Source organism: Natator depressus, chromosome 17, assembly GCF_965152275.1.
Source record: "Natator depressus isolate rNatDep1 chromosome 17, rNatDep2.hap1, whole genome shotgun sequence".
In the NCBI taxonomy this organism is placed as follows: domain Eukaryota; kingdom Metazoa; phylum Chordata; order Testudines; family Cheloniidae; genus Natator; species Natator depressus.
Window position 1 is genome coordinate 9,889,266 of NC_134250.1, and position 19,188 is coordinate 9,908,453.

General features: G+C 38.6%; 1 protein-coding gene across 2 annotated transcripts in view; it reads left to right on the forward strand.

Moving 5' to 3' along the window:
• Window positions 1–19,188, forward strand: part of NLK (nemo like kinase) — a 109,833-nt gene extending 90,645 nt beyond the window's left edge. The window contains exons 8-11 of one of the 2 annotated variants that reach the window (XM_074974474.1): window positions 11,220–11,306; window positions 13,051–13,249; window positions 16,585–16,678; window positions 17,224–19,187. In XM_074974474.1, coding sequence (XP_074830575.1) covers window positions 11,220–11,306; window positions 13,051–13,249; window positions 16,585–16,678; window positions 17,224–17,278 — 435 coding nt within the window. In that variant the 3' untranslated portion in view covers window positions 17,279–19,187. Of the gene's footprint in view, window positions 1–11,219; window positions 11,307–13,050; window positions 13,250–16,584; window positions 16,685–17,223 lie in introns of both variants that reach the window. The other variant, XM_074974475.1, reaches the window with a different exon arrangement.

Below are 19,188 nucleotides of genomic sequence, written 5' to 3' on the forward strand. Positions count from 1 at the left end.
ATTTTATGTATATAAATATCTCCTGAGTTCTAATCCCAGTGCTGATACTGGCCTTGGACACACCACTTAATCTGTCTCTTTATACCATCTGTACGATGGGGATAGTAACAGGAGTGGTAAGAGGCTTGACTAGTTCTTGTACAGCTCTTTGAGATTATAAAGTGATGTTAATGATGGACCATTTCTAGTGCTCTGGATTTGTACATACATTGAATCTCAGGAAGGTATCTGTAAGCAAACTGCTGAAAATAAACTACTATTTCAGACACTGTAAAACAGGCAGTCTAGCATCAATTTTGTTAAAAAATTTAAAGTGTACAGTCCTGTACTAGATCAAGGACATTCCTCAAATGCTTTAAAACCAAAATTACCGATTTCAAAACTGATAGAAAAAATGAGAGTATTTCTAGGGTAAAAAAAAAACGGGGGGGGGGTATGAATAATACAAGAGAAGGTTTATGGGCTCTTCAATTCTTGTTTAACCCCTGTATGGCTTGCACATGAGGAAAGTTAAGCACATGTGCTTAATTCTTTGTAGTATCAGGCCCATAATTTGTTTAAGGAATTCCATGAATCCATATCTAAGTTCTAAGGAAGGAGGAAGATAAGAAGTTCCTCATGAATACATAAAAAGAAAAGGAGGGCTTGTGGCACCTTAGAGACTAACAAAGTTATTTGAGCATAAGCTTTTGTGAGCTGCAGCTCACTTCATCGGTACTCCTTTTCTTTTTGTGAATACAGACTAACACGGCTGCTACTCTGAAACCTGTCATAAATACATGTTTGTCATTTCTCCAAACTTTTATAGTAACAATTGCTATCCTTCACTGGTATGTACTTAACTATAAAACATAATTTGAGAGCAGTGGTACATAGAAAGTTAGAAACAGAAAAACCTGATCTTAGAATGAGTTTTATGCTGTGGGAGAGGTTCTGTATCCGTGAACTTTTCTTTTCAGGGGATAGTGTTGGACACGGAGTGACGGGAGCTAAATACAATTTAACAGCCTCTGTAGGAACTGAATTTATGTTTACATGTTTAACTACAAGCCAGTACCACTTCTGTCTAGTTGAAGGTAGTGAATACTGAGAATAGTAAATGCCAAAAATAGCGATATCACACCACCCTCTAGAGAAAAATTTCTGCACCCCAGCAGAATCTGTCTGATATTTTGCATCAAAGAACTGCATAATAGCAACGGACGAGGAAGATTTATTGATGTGTTGCTGCCTGTTCAGTGTGATGTAGTAAGTTAAATATTGTAGGTATGTGTAATGTACTGTGCTAGCTCTTGTCCTTGTGACATTGATGCAGAATGGATACAGACACTAATGCTGGTAACTAAGACGTGGATATGGGGGACTTGATAGCCATCAGATCCTATGCTCTGACATGAATGTGTGCCATATAAATACCTAAATAGACACATCACCACCTGCTGTCTGTATGGTGTAAATGATAGCTTTTCTGATATTCTGGTTTGAATGCCTTAGGAGCTGCCTTTATATTTTGTATCAGCAAATTTCATGCGTACTAAAAATACTTGTGCACTTTTGTAGCACCTTCCATTTCAGGGGTCTTAAATCAAATTGAGTTAGTTTTTGCCCTAATTTTCACTGGTGTCTTAAATATATGGTTGCACATTGCCACAGATGGGTTTTGTAAAGTAGTCTACTCACACCTGTTGTATTAACTCATATTGTAAAAGAGGCCATGAAGATCTCTGACACTATATTGAAAATAAACACGTGTAAAGCTGCAAGTACACTTCACACCAATATGTTATGGAAATAATACCTTTGCATAAATTAGCAAGCAGTATACATTTTAAATAGTTCTAATTAAATATTTGAGTGATGCTCAATCAGTAGCAGCAAAGAATTGTCCCAAAACAACCCATGTGAATCCTTTCAGGAATTCAGTTTTTTTTTAAAATGCTATATAAACAAGTGTTCAAAACAAGCTATCACCAAACTTGTGAAGGAATTTGGAATTTTTTTCTAAACCAGTCTAGACACTGTAGAACCAGATGAGTTTTAGTCCTCTAAATTTGTTTGAATATATTTGGTGGTGTTAGATGCAGCTTTTTAAGATCTGATTTTTCTGCCCCCCACGTCCACCCCCACATATACTCCCTCCAAAAAAGTCCTTTGAGGGGGAAAAAGGCAATTTAGTGTCAATCAGGAAAAGCACCATCTAGATTCCATGAAAAACTACGCAGGTTCTCAAAACTCACTCCTCTGGTGCTGGTGTGAGCTTTTGCCGTGTGAAAATGCAGGGGATTATATTGTGTCTGATAAGGTTCTGATAAGATTATTCTTCTAGCTATATTTAGAACTTCAAGTACATTTCAGGTTTAAATTTAAATTTGTAAAATTCAGTTTTAGAAAAGGTGATTACGCTAATTGTAAATGGTTAAATCGTACCAGTTTTTTAATTAGTCTTACAAGATAGCAAAACTAAGAAACAAATTCTGTTGGAAATTAGCAATTACTTTGTAACATACACCGCTTTTAATCAGCGTACATTATAAATGGGAAAAGACTTAACTGCTTTATGTAATAAAACATCCATCTTCTGGATTAAATATAAATTTATATAATTCCTTCAGTATGGAAGAAAGTCACACATTTATAGTCCGTTTTTCTTTTTAATAATGTTAAAAGTGAATTTACTGCTAACTGAAGGTGATTGGCCAACAGTCCTGGAATATAAGTCCTCTCTTCATACACAGAACATAGTCAGTGGCTACTTACAATGCTCACTGTCAGTAATGTGCATCAGCTTTGACCCTCTTACTTCTAGAAGGAAGGGTCCAGGAGTTCGTTCTCTATGTCCAGTTCATCCTTGAGCTTTCTTTTAGCAAGAAAAGGGTTTCAATGATGGTTACAACCTGTTTCTTTACTGATGGGGCCTGGATTTTGACCCCTGGTGACCAACGCCAAAGAAGTTCAGTTCCTACCAAATTCTTCCTGCCACAGCACCTCTGTTTAGGACTTCTCCTGGTTTCTGACCATTGTGCTCATTACATATCACTATGTGATTTATTGAGCACCAGATGTGGGAGACAGCCAGACTCTCTAGGGGGTGGGAGAGGGGAGAGAGAGAGAGAAATGGCTACTACAGTCTGCCTGGAGTGGGGGGGGAGAGTAGAGTGTGGGGAGAGAGAGCACACTCTTCACTTGTGTGTTACACAGTCTTTTCTGGAGTGAAGGAGGGTAGTTTTAGTTTATTTTCTGCCCTAAATGAATGGGTCAAACTAGTTATGCTTGATGCCAGTGGTGATACTGTTTTTTATGTAATGGACACTTGCAAATGAATTGAGAACACCAAATACTATGGAATGGTAACAACATCATCACTGTTTGTACAGCACCTAGCACAATGAGGGCCTGTCTATGACTAGGTCCCCGAGGGGCTACGGTCATACAAAACTTAATTGTAGCAGAAGCTCCATTTGAACAAGTTACTTTTATACCTGAGAAGTACAGAAATCTATGTCTAGTGACCCTGTTGGGTAGGTTTAGAACAATGCACTTATGCATTTGATATGACACTAAAAACATTTTCTTTTATAAAAAGATAGTGTCACAAAATCTGACCTGTGTGCATACGTCTATTTGTGTTTGCTAAAGAGGAAAAAACAACCTGTGACAGACTCATGCAAAGCATTAGAATTGCGTTAGTATATCAGTTAAACATTGGTGCAGTTCTGTTACAATCCTGTAAATCCTTCTAACTCATTCACACGTACCATGAAGTCTAACCCTTTCAGTTAGTATTGTCCTATAAATACAGTAGCTGGCTTTCAATTGCTTGGTTATATTCTAGGCAGAGTATTTTAGTCCTCTCTGTCAGCAGAACAGTATATTCCTCCCACATCTCAATAGCAATTAATCAGACACATTAATGGAGCATTCTTTATAACCCTTCCTGTCCTAATGGCTCTTCCCAACACCTGCACTCACTAGGTCTCCTGCAATGAGAGTGCTTTTTGAATTTGCATGGCAAGTAAACAGATGTACAGGTACTGTTTAAAAAGGAGGAAAATGATAGTGTATGAAGCTTTGAGAGTAACAAACTTCAAAGCAGGAATTTTAGTCTATGCAGTTTTCTAAAGAAAATACAGCTTTTTAGATTTGCATAAAGGGGTCAGTTCTATTTTTATCTGTGAAAATTACTTTAATTAAGAAGCTGCCTTTCTCTCTACCTTCATCCTAATTTAAAATTCACTACACATTAGAGGAGTTACTCTTTACCCATTTCACGAGAATTTCATTAATTTCTACTGGTGAGGGGGAAAAAATGGGTCTTGAATAACTGATTCCAAGTGCAGGCTTTCCTCCACCTTCAAACAGGGAGGGAACATTTTCTTAACTGAATTATTGATACCTTTTCAGGAAGACTATGGCATAAGAGAATTGAAACTGACCTTCTATGAATCAAATTTAATGTGCATTAAGAAAAAGGAAATGAAAGTGGTCCAAAAATCTATTTCCTATGCATAGGTCTGATGATAGGAATAATGTGTTTTAAGATACAGAAGTTTAGTGCTTGATCTGGGAGACTGATGTGGCTGTGTAATTAAAGAAAGAGAGAGAGAGAAAATAGTTCATTGGCAGCCCATTCCAGTGTATCAGGTAAGTGGCTAACCATTTAAAATGGACATTATACAGAATCATAATATTTTGGTTTTAAAAACATTAGGGCAGTATTTCTGCCAGGATTTTAGAAGGGGGAAGAAGGGATAAGCTATCTGTCTGAGGGGAGGGAACTACTAAATATTTGAAAACCTTTAGTAATTGCAGTTAAATCTTGTTGGCGTTAACAGAGACTACGGTTAAAAGTTAAGGGAGGCTTACGGGGCAGGGAATGTCTGAGGGTAAAAAGTTGTTCTCAAATGGCACCCATAAGGATGTTTAAGTAAATCTTGCTAAATTGGTATCAAGATATCAGTGTGGCAGAGACTAGATATAATACAGAGACTGAAGAAAATGTTGACCGTGTACTTCAATCTGTGTAATCAGTTTGCTTAAAGCACTTATGAGATTTTTACTTGCCTTCAGATCCCTTATGTAGGGAAGATTACTTGCTGTCCAGTAAATGAACACAAGAGAAGTGCCAAAACCCTGTAGGATTAAAGTAAAAAAAAAAAAAACTGCTTACAAAAACAGACAGAGAAGTGAATTGCACAGCTATGAGCTAATACGTTTGATGGGAGGCGAAACTGGCTTCTGTTGTGTTAAACTACTAGATATACACAGGAAACAATGAATAAAAAAAAATCTGGATGATGGCAATGTGAGACAGGATACAGATAAGGCTGCATCTGAACTGGGAGTCAGAAGATCTTTCATTGTTTGTTGTAAAGCTTTCCGAATGCACATTGAGGAAGAAAAGTGTCATGAAGCTATGTGACTTGAAGATTTCCGGTGAATTGACCTAAGAGTCTGGAGTTGGCAAACTATCCCTTCTTTTATCACTGCTACAATATAATCCTTAGAATCATGTTTGGGGTTTTTATATTGTTCTAAAGAATTCTGTCAAATATTGCCTATTTCAATACCAACATGGTTAGGGCCTTTGGATTCTTGAAACATTTTAAATTCCTTTTCCTGGTGATGTTTTTTTAAATAAAAATATTTAAGCCTTTCTCAGAAGGATTGTAGTTTTTAAAATACAGTTTGCTCTAACTTTAGATTTTTCTCCTCCCCATTTATTTGTACAAGATGAGGAAGCATGTGGAAGTGTCTGCAGAGCTGTCTCTTCCTACAATTTAAAGAAATTGTGAGCCTGACAGTTCTCTCCATTTATTAACTGGAATGAGTGCCACTTTCTAGCACCACTAGTATTTGAGTGCTTTCTTTTGGAGTGCAGATCAGCTGCTGAGTTATTGTGACATGCGACTCCTGGCTCAGGTACCTCACTACAACACAAGGTGGAGCTTGATGAAAAAATATAATTCAGAGTTCCTTAAACTGTGATTCTTGTCCTGCTTATTTCTAACTACTGCAAAACCCCTGTATGCCTGGAGATTTGATTGTGTTGGGCCGGATGTGGATTTAGAAGGGAAAACCGAAAAACACTGAGATTAGAACAGTATAGGAAATGATGCAGTTTACTAAACTTCAGCTGTAGGAGCAGGTTTGAACTTGCACATAAGTTCATAAAATAAATGAATCAAGAAGCCTTTAGAAAAATACTCTCAAAGTCTGTAGACAAATGTACCGTATAGGTTTTGGTTGCCACTGGTATTGAGATTAATGACATCGAGAATTTCTACAAAGGAGCATTAAATAGTACATGAAAGCTGTAGTTCCTTCGGGAAGCTCCAGTGTTATAAACTAGAGAGAAAAGCTCAAACAGTTTATAGACTGCAGCAGAGCTATGAAAGTAAATTATATTAATGGATTCAGTCCATAGAACTTCTTGTATACTGTACAGGAGGGAATTTTTTGATAGTCTTGGGACATGATTCTTTTGCTTTCTATCCTGGCACAGAACAGCATGGTATCTAAATGACTTAACCATAAAAGAACTGTTGGTATTTATTTTTACAGCGCTCCAAAGTGTGCTGGTTGTTAGGGTACAAACAAAAAGATGTCATCCCTGCCTGAAATGCTTAAGTGCCAATATAAGATTTGGGAGCTTTTGGAAAAACAACAAATAACTAAGAAAGACTAATAATACGTAGAGTATTACAACGAGTAAAAAGTCACAAAACAAGTTGACAACATTAATATTTATAATTTGAAAAAAGCAAACTTTATGAAATAGAACATCATTAAACAAGTGCGGATCACATCAGCAAGGTAGCTTTGAACAACCAGACTTAATTGTTAGGGCCCATGCGTCATTCAGTGCACAGGGTGGACCTGCTCTGGGGATGAAACGGGGTGTGGAGTAAAGGAGGCTGTCGTCTGTAGGGCGTCAGCAGAAATGGAAGGTGTGTGGTAAATGAGGCAGGGGACTGCAGGAAGAGACAGGAGGGTCTCAGTTACGGCAGTTAAACACTACCCCCAAGAATTGAATTCTATCCTTGCTTTTGCCACAGAGTTCCTCTGTGATGCTAATGCAAGTCACTTAAACCAAACTTTTCACAGATGGTGACTAATGGTGTCATCCTCATTTTCCACCCAACTTGAGACCCTGCAGTTTGATTTGCAGAAATGCTGAGAACTCTCAGCTGCCACGGAAGCCAGAGGGAGCTGTGCTTCAATATATAAAGTTCTTTATAACGCTAACTACTCAAAAAAGTCAGATTCTAGACATCTCAAATTGGGCACCCAAGATCAATGAATACTTCTGATCTTAATCTCTGTGGTTTAGCTCCTCATTTGTAATACTCCCCTCACCTCACAGAGCTTTTGTGACGGTAAAGTAATGTTTGCGAAGCACTCAACATTAAATCCCCTTAATATTCAAATTAATAATTCTGTCTTCAGAGCAAAGTTTGAATAGTGTGCAGTAAATAAGGCCTAGGGCCACACATTGAACAATGAGACTGAAACAAAATATGGAACAGTTGCTCCTTAATTGAGCACTGTCACTCCTGTGCACTCAATGAGGCAGGGTTCCTGTGGAAAAATGGTATGTGATCATTAAGGTATGATTTTTGTCATGGATATTTTTAGTAAAAGTCACGGACAGGTCACGGCTTCTGTGATTTTTTTTTTTTTTTTTGTTTATTCACCGTGACCTGTCCCTGACTTTTACTAATAACATCCCTGACAAAATGGGGAGGGAGGAGGGTCCAGCGTGCCCCCACCTCCACCCCCCCGCAGCGGCTGGACGCTGCAGGGACCCAATTGCCCAGTGGCTGTGAGGGGACCCCCTGCCACCCTCTGCTGTCGTAGGCTGGGAGCTATGGGGGGCTCCCCCTGCCTGCGACTGCTGAGTACTTCCAGGGTCCCTCAGCTGCTGCCGCCAGCCTCTGGGAGCTGCAGGGGGTGGGGGGCAGCTGCTTGCGGTGGTTGAACAGCTGCAGGGGGGCCCTGCTGGTGGCGGTTAGGGAGCTCCGGGGTCCCGTCCCCCCAGCCCACTGAGCAGCTCCGGGGTCCCTCTGCTGCCACCGGTGGTGGCTGGGAGCTGCGCCTGGGGGGGAGCGGGCTGCTTGCAGTAGCTGAACCTTGCATGGGGGACCCCTGCCAGCACCAGTGGCTGAGCAGCTCGGGGGTCGCCACCAATGGCAGTGGCCAGTCAGTTGCGGGGGGGTCCCCCACCTGCAGTTCCTGGGCAGCTGTGAGAGGATCCCCCCCCCGTCACCCGCAGAGCCTGGGTCCCCCGCTACTGGCAGCAGCTGGTCAGCTGCGGGGCCCCCAATGTCACAGAGGTCGTTGGAAGTCGTGGTTTCCGTGACCTCCGTGACATAATCTCGGCCTCAGTGATCATGCAATTAAAGACTGTGTTATAAGGCATTTGCACAAGGGGCTGAATTAGTGTTGCACAGGCAACCGTAACTCTGTCATTCCCCAACTTTTAAAGCCTTGACTTTGCAACCTTTACATTCTTCAAACCTGTCTTCGGTGTGTGTGTAATACTTGATACAGTGGACAACCGGTTGATACTCACCAATGTTGTGCAGATGCTATCACTTTAAAATTAATAGTGTTTTGTACTATGTTGTTTCGTGGATTACCTTGAAGAACAAGCAAGCAATGGCCCTGTTGAATAGTCAAGCGAATGCACATCGGACCTAGATATCCTCACAAAAATATGTCCAGAATCGGGGAGAATTAAGAAGCAATGGTCAGAATACAATTCAAATGGATTTTTGTTGTTTTTCAGTACAGTCAATTAACTTCAGTGATGCCGTAAATTACCAAAGCCATATAAAATAAAAAATGGTAAACAATGCCAGCCTTAATAGCTAATAAACAACAAAAAGTTATCAGTCTATCAAATGGTTGTTATCTGACTAACAGAAGATTAACATGCCATCTCCTCAAACCCAAATTTGAACTTTGTTTCAAAACACTGGGTAAGAGGATAAAAGGCAGGGGATATACTTCTTAAAAAATGAATGGGAGTTTGTCATGAATATTTTAAATATATACCTATATGTAATGTCTATCAGAAACTCTTGTTTCCTCATGCTTGACAGGCAAGTTACTGTTACTAAAAGTATGTGGCTCACGTACACTTCTCAGAGGGCAAGGTTATCACAAAAGCATGCAGTGTATTATCTTGTCATGTAGAATGTATCTGGCCTTAGATACATTAGTAGATAAATGCCACCTATGGAGAAATGTTTTTTAACGGGGGGGGGGGGGGAGAAATACATCAAAACTGTTGTGCCATTTGAAAGGAAATTTTCGTAAATAGCTAAAATAGGCTCTTTGAGTTCTGGTACCTGTGCATCTTTCACTATAGGTATGCATGCACTTCATGTGCCTGAAACTGGAAGATGTTTGCTCGTAGTGTCTCTTGGTCCATGCTGTGCAGTTTCTCTCCTCATGCTCTCAACTGAGGGTATAAGGGGAGGAGTGGACCGACCGCCTGCCTCTCCAGTTCTTTCTGACCTGTGCATGGTCTGAGACAGAACACTCCAGTGTCCTTGAAGCTCTTACTTCTGTATCTCTAGTTATTAAAAATAGTGGTAGATAGTTTTAGCTGTTTTAGTACAGTTAGGGACTGGGAGTTCTTTTTCCGATTTGCGGGTCCCCTCTGCCTTCTTTCCAGCATGGACAAGGAGACTCATTAAGGCAGCAAGGCATGATTGTCATGCAGAATAAGGTGAATATTCATCTCCTGAGAAGTTTGTTGTCTTAAATATTGCAAACATACAACATTGTTTCTTAATTTCCAAATAAGTGTATTAAATAACTTTATCGTAGTAGAGGGTAAAAGTTTTTGATACAGTCAAATGGGACTGGTTGCATTAAGCTGTTTCTAATCTTACAAAGACATCTAACTTTTCAAGGTTTTTAAGTCTGTGTTTTGTGTATGTAGTGACAGTCTGAAATGACTGAAAATATTTGGCTAGTGGGAGTAAAGAGTTGTCATGAATGTAATATTCAAGTGCAGAGTGAACCATAAATCCAAACCTCTGCCCTTTGGACTGAGTATGTGTGTACACACTCCACAGTATTTTCCTGTTTATCCAAACACTGTATTATCGGAATCCCTTTCTTATCCCCCGTGTATCTCGGGAGTGACTAAGCAGGGCTGTGTCAGTGGAGCTGCAGAAGGCTCCCTTTGCTGCCCCAGGACCTGTGACACCCAATCCTTGCAAGCCCCTGGCTGCAAGGGAGTTCACCCTGCTGCTGAATGGCTCCAGCCCTCTTGATTTTCCAACCCTCTGATTATCCAAATAAAAGCCCTGTCCCCCATGCTGTTTGGATAATCTGGAGTAGGCTGTATTTGTCAGATGACCCATTTTAAAAAAAAAGTTGAGCATCACAACCTTTCATAGTAGTAATGGTGGTGCTGCAATAGGCCATTGGGAACAACTCAAAATCTTTCAGCAACAGGTGCCATGGTGGTCCATCAAAAATCAACATATACTCATAGGTGCTACACAGTGGTATCTCAGGTACCCCAGATAACTAGAATATGAACTATAGGGCAGTACTGCTGATTCTGTGTGGTAGCTGGTGATAAAAAGTTGACTTTTTGAATGGCCACCACTATATAAATTTACTTGCGGGGGAAATTGAAATAAAATTGCAACTCAGTCTAAAGTCTTTATTAAGGAAAAATCATTGATGATCTTACATTCAGATTTGCTGAGTTTAGCCATAGCAATGATATTCATGTTTGAGGTTCATCACTTCCAAGGCCAGAAGGGACCATTGTCATTATCTCCTCAGATCTGTATAGCACACGTGGTAGAATTTCCCCAGATAATTCCTTTTGAACTAGACATATCCAATCTTGATTTAAAAATTGCCATAGATGGAGAATCTACCATGATTCTTGCTAAAGTGTTGCAATGATTAGTTGTCCTCGCTGTTAAAAATTTGCTCCTTATTTTTAGATTGAATTTGTCTAGCTTCAACTTCCAGCCATTGGCTCTTGCTATACCTTTGTCTGCTAGATTGAAGAGCCTATTATCAAACATTTGTTCCCTATTGTAGGTGGCAGAAAAGGTGTATTTCCCTTTCAGCAAAATGTATATCTTGGTAATTGATGTAATAAGCACTTTTTTTACACTGTTATATTATACAGGATTGATATGACATGACTTGGATTAATAGTTTTTTCCTCCCTCTTACAGCCATCCCTTCCTGTCCTATATACACTTTCCAGCCAAGCTACACATGAAGCAGTTCATCTCCTTTGCAGGATGTTGGTCTTTGATCCAGTAAGTGTTTTTATTTTTTATTTGATATGCAACACTATCTAAATGACATATCTTGTTATATTTGCATAGATGAACATTGTGGGTAAAGGACTGTTTTTCCTTGTGTTTCTTCTATACCACCATTTTTGTGCCTTCTGTTCTGCAAAGTCCATATAAGTGGTCCTGTGGGCACAGAGTACACTGAACAATCTGGAGTTCACCTACAAATAATAGGCTCCCTTTTAAAGAAAGAAGGCATGGAAATGTGGCATATGAGGGTGTTTGTGAATCATGCCATTTTTCTCCCTCGTTTAGTTAGGTGTAGGTAGCAGAATGTTAGATACTTTGATTCAATTCTAATCAGTGATGCGTGGGCGTGCATAGTCGTGTAACATGAACATTTCCTTCTGTATTATACACACCATCACATAGGGGATTTTTCAGCATGCACCTGTCTTTCTAGCCCTTGCTGCTGCTGTGGACTTCAGCTCTAGGGCTTACTCTGCAACTTTGTCATTTAAAAATTTGATATCTAAATTTGTAGTCATTTCTGCACTTGCACCTTGAGAGGAAAATCCTTAAAATTGCAATTGAATAAGATAAGACAAGCAAATGATGACTGTGCTGAGTAGCAGGAAGCCAGCAGCTGATCATCAGAGTGCTCAGAAAGATCTATCTTTGCTTTTAACTGAAAATACTGTAAAAGCTTTTGGCAAACAAACAACAGGGAAATTTAAAACAAACAAATCAAATGTTGAATAGTAACTTATTTACATATGGCCTGATTCTCAGAAGCACTGACTCCCAAAAATCACATTGAAGTCAGTGGAAGCTGTGGGAGCTCAGCTACTTTGAAAATCAAGCCAACAGCCCGAAGAACAGGTGCTGTATACTCTGATATTTCAAGACAGGAGACAGTGTAGTCTAGTGGCTAAAACAGATAGCCAGGATGCTGGCGTTCTATTTCTAGCTTTGCCACTGTCTTGGTCAGTAATTTTGGGCAAGTCACTTAACCTTTCTGCTGTTTTTTACTCATCTGTGAGGTGAGAATTTAATTATGCTTTGCATTTGCAATAGCAGCTTCCATCAAAAGATCTCAAAGCATTTTACAGAAGTGGGAATTAGTCCTTATTTTACAGATGTGGGGAATCAGAGACATGGAAAGATTAAGTGGCTTGCTTTGTCACATAACAGCCAGTTTTGACAAGTTGGAAATAAAATGTAGATTGTATAATCAAAGTCCACTGCTGTAACCTCTGCGTCATCCTAGCTACTTTACTGTACTTCAGCAAGGGTGCTGTGAAACTTAATGTATAAGATGCTCTTAAGGACCTCAGATGCACATGCTTAAGTCGATTGACTTTAATTGGCTGTAAGTATGTACTTAACTTTTCATATATGCTTAAATGCTTTGCTTGATAAAGGCTTAAACTTAAGCATGTGTTGAAATGATTTTCTGAATAGATGCCTGTACTAGCACGAAGGATTCTTTGCTACTGTTAAAAGTATTAGGGAATATTTTGGTTATTGTAGCACTTAATACACACATGCACTCTGTATAAAAATATAAATATAAAAATATATATTACCCTGCTTGTTTTTTAGTACGATACCCCCCCTAGTGGTATATTTGTGAAGTATACTTAATATGGGATTTAGAAAACATTAGAGGTGAATCTGTGGGAAAGCATTCTGCATACAAAACAAGGCACTGAAAATATTTACTTTTTATTACAAATACTCTGTTTTTAATTTAATATTTCAGTCCAAAAGAATATCCGCTAAGGATGCCTTAGCTCATCCGTATCTCGATGAAGGGCGATTGCGATATCACACTTGTATGTGTAAATGTTGTTTTTCCACCTCTACTGGAAGAGTTTATACCAGTGACTTTGAACCCATCACTAATCCCAAATTTGATGACACTTTTGAAAAGAACCTCAGTTCTGTTCGTCAGGTGAAAGGTGAGTATCATGCACTCTTTGTGTTTAGGTTTGCATCTCCCTGCTCTATCCTGGGCAGTACATAGTTGGAATCTTCACTGTATGTAGTGAGCCAGCCACCCTGACCCATTAGGTCCTTGCCTGTGGTAGGCAGAGTGGAGTTGCAGTTTCTCTACCAAATAACTTTATTTTCTTACTGTTTTGATAGAGAGAGGGCCATAAAATAGTTGGCATATTGACTTCTGTCCCTACTGGTACTTTCTCCTGAGTTGACAATCCATATTGGAGAATGGTTTGTGGGAAAGGTGGTATTTTAGCAAGGAATTGTATTTAAAAAACCACCACAACCAATGTAAGGAAAAGAGTATGGATCAATGACTGTGCTCCATAGAAGAGTCAGCCTTCATCAATAAGTAGTTTGCAGAAGCTGGGTAGTTTCATAGTACTCCCACTTAATTCTATCACTTTCTGTTCACACTGATGCTGCCGTGTCAAATGCCTTAAAAGCAGCTGCCATCACAAGCTCTTTTGCTGGTGCCATTCCACAGATCTGGCAGTGGTACAAGGGGCACACTCTGAGTCTTGACATGCCATGACGAGAGAACTCAATGTTGATGCTTGAAAGAAGGAACTACTGGGGCGGAAGATCACTAAACACTAGACGTTGTTTTGTACCACTAGAGACAAGAAGTCCAATCCCAACATAACAAACAAACCAGAATATAACTGTTGGGTTTTTAAAATGGCCCAGCAGTATACCATTGCCTTGGGAGAATGAATGGGGACAAAGGCAGAATGTACCATGAACAGGGATTTCGTTTTACAAGAGTTATCCTCAATACATTTCTTTTAGACAAAATATAGGGGGAATAACATGCATTTCTGAGCGGTTTTTTTTCTTGATTCATAAGTAACAAATGATTCAAGAATAATCATTTAGGAGAAGTTCATTTCTCTGTCTCACTCAAAAAAAAAAAAATACCCACAATACTGCCATGAAACCCTGAGTTATCTGCCCTGTTGGTACCATGTTTCTGAAATGTTCAAAGTTTTTGCTTGTGTGAATTTATAGAACTTTCTTTGATCCAGTCACGCTGCCCCTTCTGTTACCTCACTGTCCAGCCCTTTCTAGTGACGTGGATCCCTCTGCTGTGCTTTACGTAATCTCGTGCACAGTCAGAAATCAAGCTAGAGAGAACTGTTCTCACTCCTCTTAATTTAATTACTAGGATGCTAACAAAAAATAGATATGCGGGTGTAAGGCTTGTTAGACTGGGAACTTGAAATCCTAAAATGAGAACATTTCAATTAAAATGTTGATTTTAAAAATTCCTACTATGTGCCATATGCACAATGTGTCTAATTTTAATTTCATTTAAATTTCTATTTTAATACCTCAATAGAGAGGTGTCTGTTAATGTACTACTTTATATGTGTAGATATAGAGAGAGGTTTCCAAAACTGATTTTTCTTAAGGATTTTTGTGAACATTAATATTTTTTTTTATTAACTAGGGAACAAATGAATGTGCTACTTTGTGCCTAGTTTGGTGCTAAGATGCAAGCAATGTCAGCTGTACATCTCATGAAGCAAGGCCACTGTGTACTATTCCTAATGAAATAATGCCAGTCTATTCAAGGATAAAAAAAATGCCACAAACCCCCAGAGCCCATACAAAAATGGCAGTTGGAGTAGGCATTCATTTTCCTAACTTGTATATCTATTAGGATCTGCAGCTGCATGCCACATCTTGGATGCCAGTACCAAATTGGGTCTGATTTTTACCCATTTTTAATTTTACTGTGCTCTCAAAAGCCCTGCAGTTCACTGACATATAAAATGGATCTGCACTCACAAACTGCTGCAGATATGCAAGGGAGAAAGAAATATCTGCTCTATTATAGGCCATGTAAATTCCATCTTCCTCCTCCCAATGAAGTTGTGCATGTAAATTTGGGAGGAGTATAGCATTTGCCTAGAAGAGATCCTTCATAGGTGAGAATGGCAGATTCCTCCCACAAGTGATGAAGCAATAGTCAGTTAGCAGCATCGTAACTCCTGGCAAATACCTTGTGTTATTTTAAAAACAAACAAGCAAACAAAAAAAAACCCCTCCTATAGCTAAAACATTTTATCTATATAAAAACCTTGCCCCTTTTCCCTCTGTTGCATAATATGTGTGCACATGACTTCCTGTGGCAGGGCCACATTTGTAAGGTCAGATCCTGCTGCTTAAAGCTGTCAGGCCAATGATGTGGGAGAGCCCTGGCACATTGCCAGCATCAATGGCCCTGTCGTACATCCTGTATGTTTGCCATGTTGGTCCCAGGATATGAGAAAGACAAGATGGGTGAGGTAATATCTTTTATTGGGCCAACTTCAGTTGGTGAAAGAGACACGCTTTTGAGCTTTCGAGGCTTCTCAACAGAAATTGGTCCAGTCAAAGATATTACTTCGCCACCTTGTTTCAGTGATCTAGTAATCCGTATCTCCTGCCAGCATTCACATCAAAGACCGAATACCACTGTTGTTACCAACTAGTGGTATTGCTGTCCCCCAGTCAGGTACAGAATGAAACCCGGTGTTAGCAGGGGTCAGTGGATTGTTGTGAAAGCTCCCATCAGGGATTTCTGACAAAAGTGCAAATTCTTGCACGCCGCCCTTTACTTGAAGTCCATACCAGAGTCTTCCCCTAGAAGATATCATTCCTGCCCTGTTTCCATCTCCGCCAGTTGCCATTTTTTCTCCTGCATAAGGAGATGCACAAGCAGGTAATGTATGCAGAGTTCCCCTTACTCTGTGAGGGTTGATTTGTTGTCACCTTGCCAAGTAGTACTATAGGCTTTTGCTTCATGAATTTAATAGCTGCAGAGTTGCTGTGTATTTAAGCACCAGACTGGACTGATCAGCGAATCTGGATGCAGAAGTTTCTAGTTTCGGCTCTTTATATACTAATAAAGTGTAGTAGGTGTTAAGGTTGTGTTCTCCATGCTTGCAACGCTGGTTACCGCTATTGAGAGTTTTAGGCACTTCAAGAAATTGCCCTTTTACGTTTTCATATTCAATCCATAGTCCGTCATCACTTAGTGTTTTAGAGGGGGATGGGTATTTATTTTATTTACTTTATTTCTATATATATCTATATCTATATGAAAGTACCATGGGCATTTGTGGTATTTAGTAGGATACATCACATTGGTGATGGGAAAACTGGGTGGCTTATTTTCCACTCTTGTCCCCAATAATCTTATTGTGTATACTTTCACCCAAAAAACCCCATGTTTGCTTCTACTCCGCATTGCATCTAATCAAAGCAAAAAGTGCTAACCTAATGGTGTCAATTGTTTCTTGTACAGAAATAATTCATCAATTCATTTTGGAACAGCAGAAAGGAAACAGAGTACCTCTCTGCATCAACCCTCAGTCTGCTGCTTTTAAGAGCTTTATTAGGTAACTGTATGTAATCACATCTGATATTAATTCACATTTCTTAGTTGTACAGCATTTATGATACATTTGAAATGTTTTTAAATTTTGAATTAAGGGGAGTGGGGAAACTTTCCATATAACTGTCTTCTGCTAAGAATGGTATAAACATTTATGATTAAACTTAAAGGTACTTTTATTTAGGTGATGCTGAACTTCAGTAAAACATGTAGAAAGTTCAAGTAATAGATCATCTGTTTGTGAACAGATAAAAGTGTGACAGCATGTAAAGTGTAAAATTGAGAGATTTGTGTACGCAGTAGAGATTCTGATTTTAAAATTGCACTGCAAAAAAAGACAAATAAAATGATGAATGGAGAACCATTACGAAAATGAGCAATTAAGGATAATGACGAAAATGTATGCTTAAATATTTTAATGTAAAAGGTTATTGATCTGAGTTTTAGAGATAAATGTTGGTGTTACCAATCAAACCTTAAGTTTCTTGTGCTGCTTATCTGTTACCCATTGTTAATGAACACTGATTTTCTGTTTTTGTTATATTCTAGTTCCACTGTTGCTCAGCCATCTGAGATGCCGCCATCTCCACTGGTTTGGGAATAAAAGTAGAAGATGATATACTACTGAAGATGTAATGTAGCTTTCCACTGGAGTCTGGGATTTGCAATTCTGGAGGTTAATCATGCTTGTACTGTAATTTTACTAATGAAGTTTTAAATTAACAACCACTACTTGTATGATACAAATAATATTTAGAGATGTACTAGACTTTTAATCTTGTAAAGTGGTTGTGCTTTTAGAAGAAAATATTTTACCCAGAGTTGCACATGTTTTATGAATTCTGGCGCAGCTGTGATGGCTCAGCTCGGAACAAACAGAGAATTGAACCAAATTTGGGGAGGTTGTTTTTTGTTTTGATTTTTTTTAATTGAAGTGAGATTGTAAAAAGGATAGACATACATTTTGATATTGAGCCATTCCTGAAGATTTGGGGTTTTCTAAAATTAAGGAATACGGAGAACTTGATTGCGACCAATCATGAAGTCACATCAGATGACCGTGACCAGACTATGAATGGACATGTCACCTGATGATCAAATCCTATAAATAGCTTCTCACTAGAGCTGTGATGGTAATGTGTGCTGTTCTAAAATCAAATGTTGTGAGTAGAGAGAATGAGTTTGTGACTAGGAGAGAATAAACTTCTGTTTCCTTACCCAGTATAAATATATATATATATATTTAATCTATTTTTATTAGAAGTTTTTCTGCTCTTTCTTACATAAAACCCCCAAGCATGCATCTTCTATGTGTGTAAATAATTCCATTTATGGGCTAATTTCAAAGAATCCTGACATCATTGCTGTATAGAGAGAAACTAGCTTGCACATTTTAGGTCTGTGAAATTTTGTGAGAATTTTTTCCTGCACTGGACAGTTGAGAAAAAAAAAGGAAAGAAAGAAAGAAAAGGAAAAAAAAAAAAACAGCACATAGGGAATTATGTTAATTGTGTTTGTGTCTTTAGGCAAAACTGTGGAAGTCTTGAAATGTCACAGTAGTAAATAACTTTTATTTCTTTTTGGCTAATTCTTTTTTCTGTTGGAACACTGAATTATTCTGTGCATATGTATATACGAACACAAATTGAAGGCCTCTACCTCCTGGAGTATACAACTTGGTTTGTTTACCTCCACATGATTATTATTTTTTTTTTAGTTCAGTGTGGAGACTTGAAACTTGAATGTCCCTTCCAACTTTTATATTTAAAACAAGACAAGAAAATTGAAGACTGTTTTTCACCTGTACAAAGAAATACTAATGGATGGTCTTAAATTTTGAGCATTGGTCTGGGGAAAAACCTTGGTGTTTGTTATGGACAATTAACTGTTAAAGTTATTGTAAGTTATCTGTATTTAGCAGAGTATTTTCAACAAGAGTGATCTGAGCTGAAATTGGAGACTATTAGTAAGTTATGTTTGGAAGTTTTAACTTCAATGAAGTAATTATTTGCTGTGAAAGAAACAAACATTGAATTACTAAACAAAGATGGTGCAATATCTTTGTTTTTTATGAGGCTCTTGAGAATAAAACCAACTGAAACATTTCAATTCACTTGAATGAGAAACGTGTTTAATTAAAAGAGCCCAGGAAGACACTGGTATGAAAGGTAAAATCTCAGAGGTTGGACAGTTAATGTGGCACACTTGCTGGTCACTTTGTAAAATGTAGATTTGAAGTACAGTGGTGAAAACATTAAATGTGACATTTGAAAAAGTGGTGTTATCCTTTCATTTCCTGACTCATTCCACCTCCCCCAAAAAAGTTGGCTAGCTTTTCAGTTATTCTAAACTTGATTTAATGCTGTCTGAAATAGTTTAAAGTGAGAAGACTTTAAAGCATCTTGATTTGGAGGGGGTCGTTTAGTTGATTTACTTTTTATGAAGCATCCAGTTATTCTAATTATTTTCTGAACCTTATTGCAACGCTAGATCATGGATGAAGCTGAGAACCAC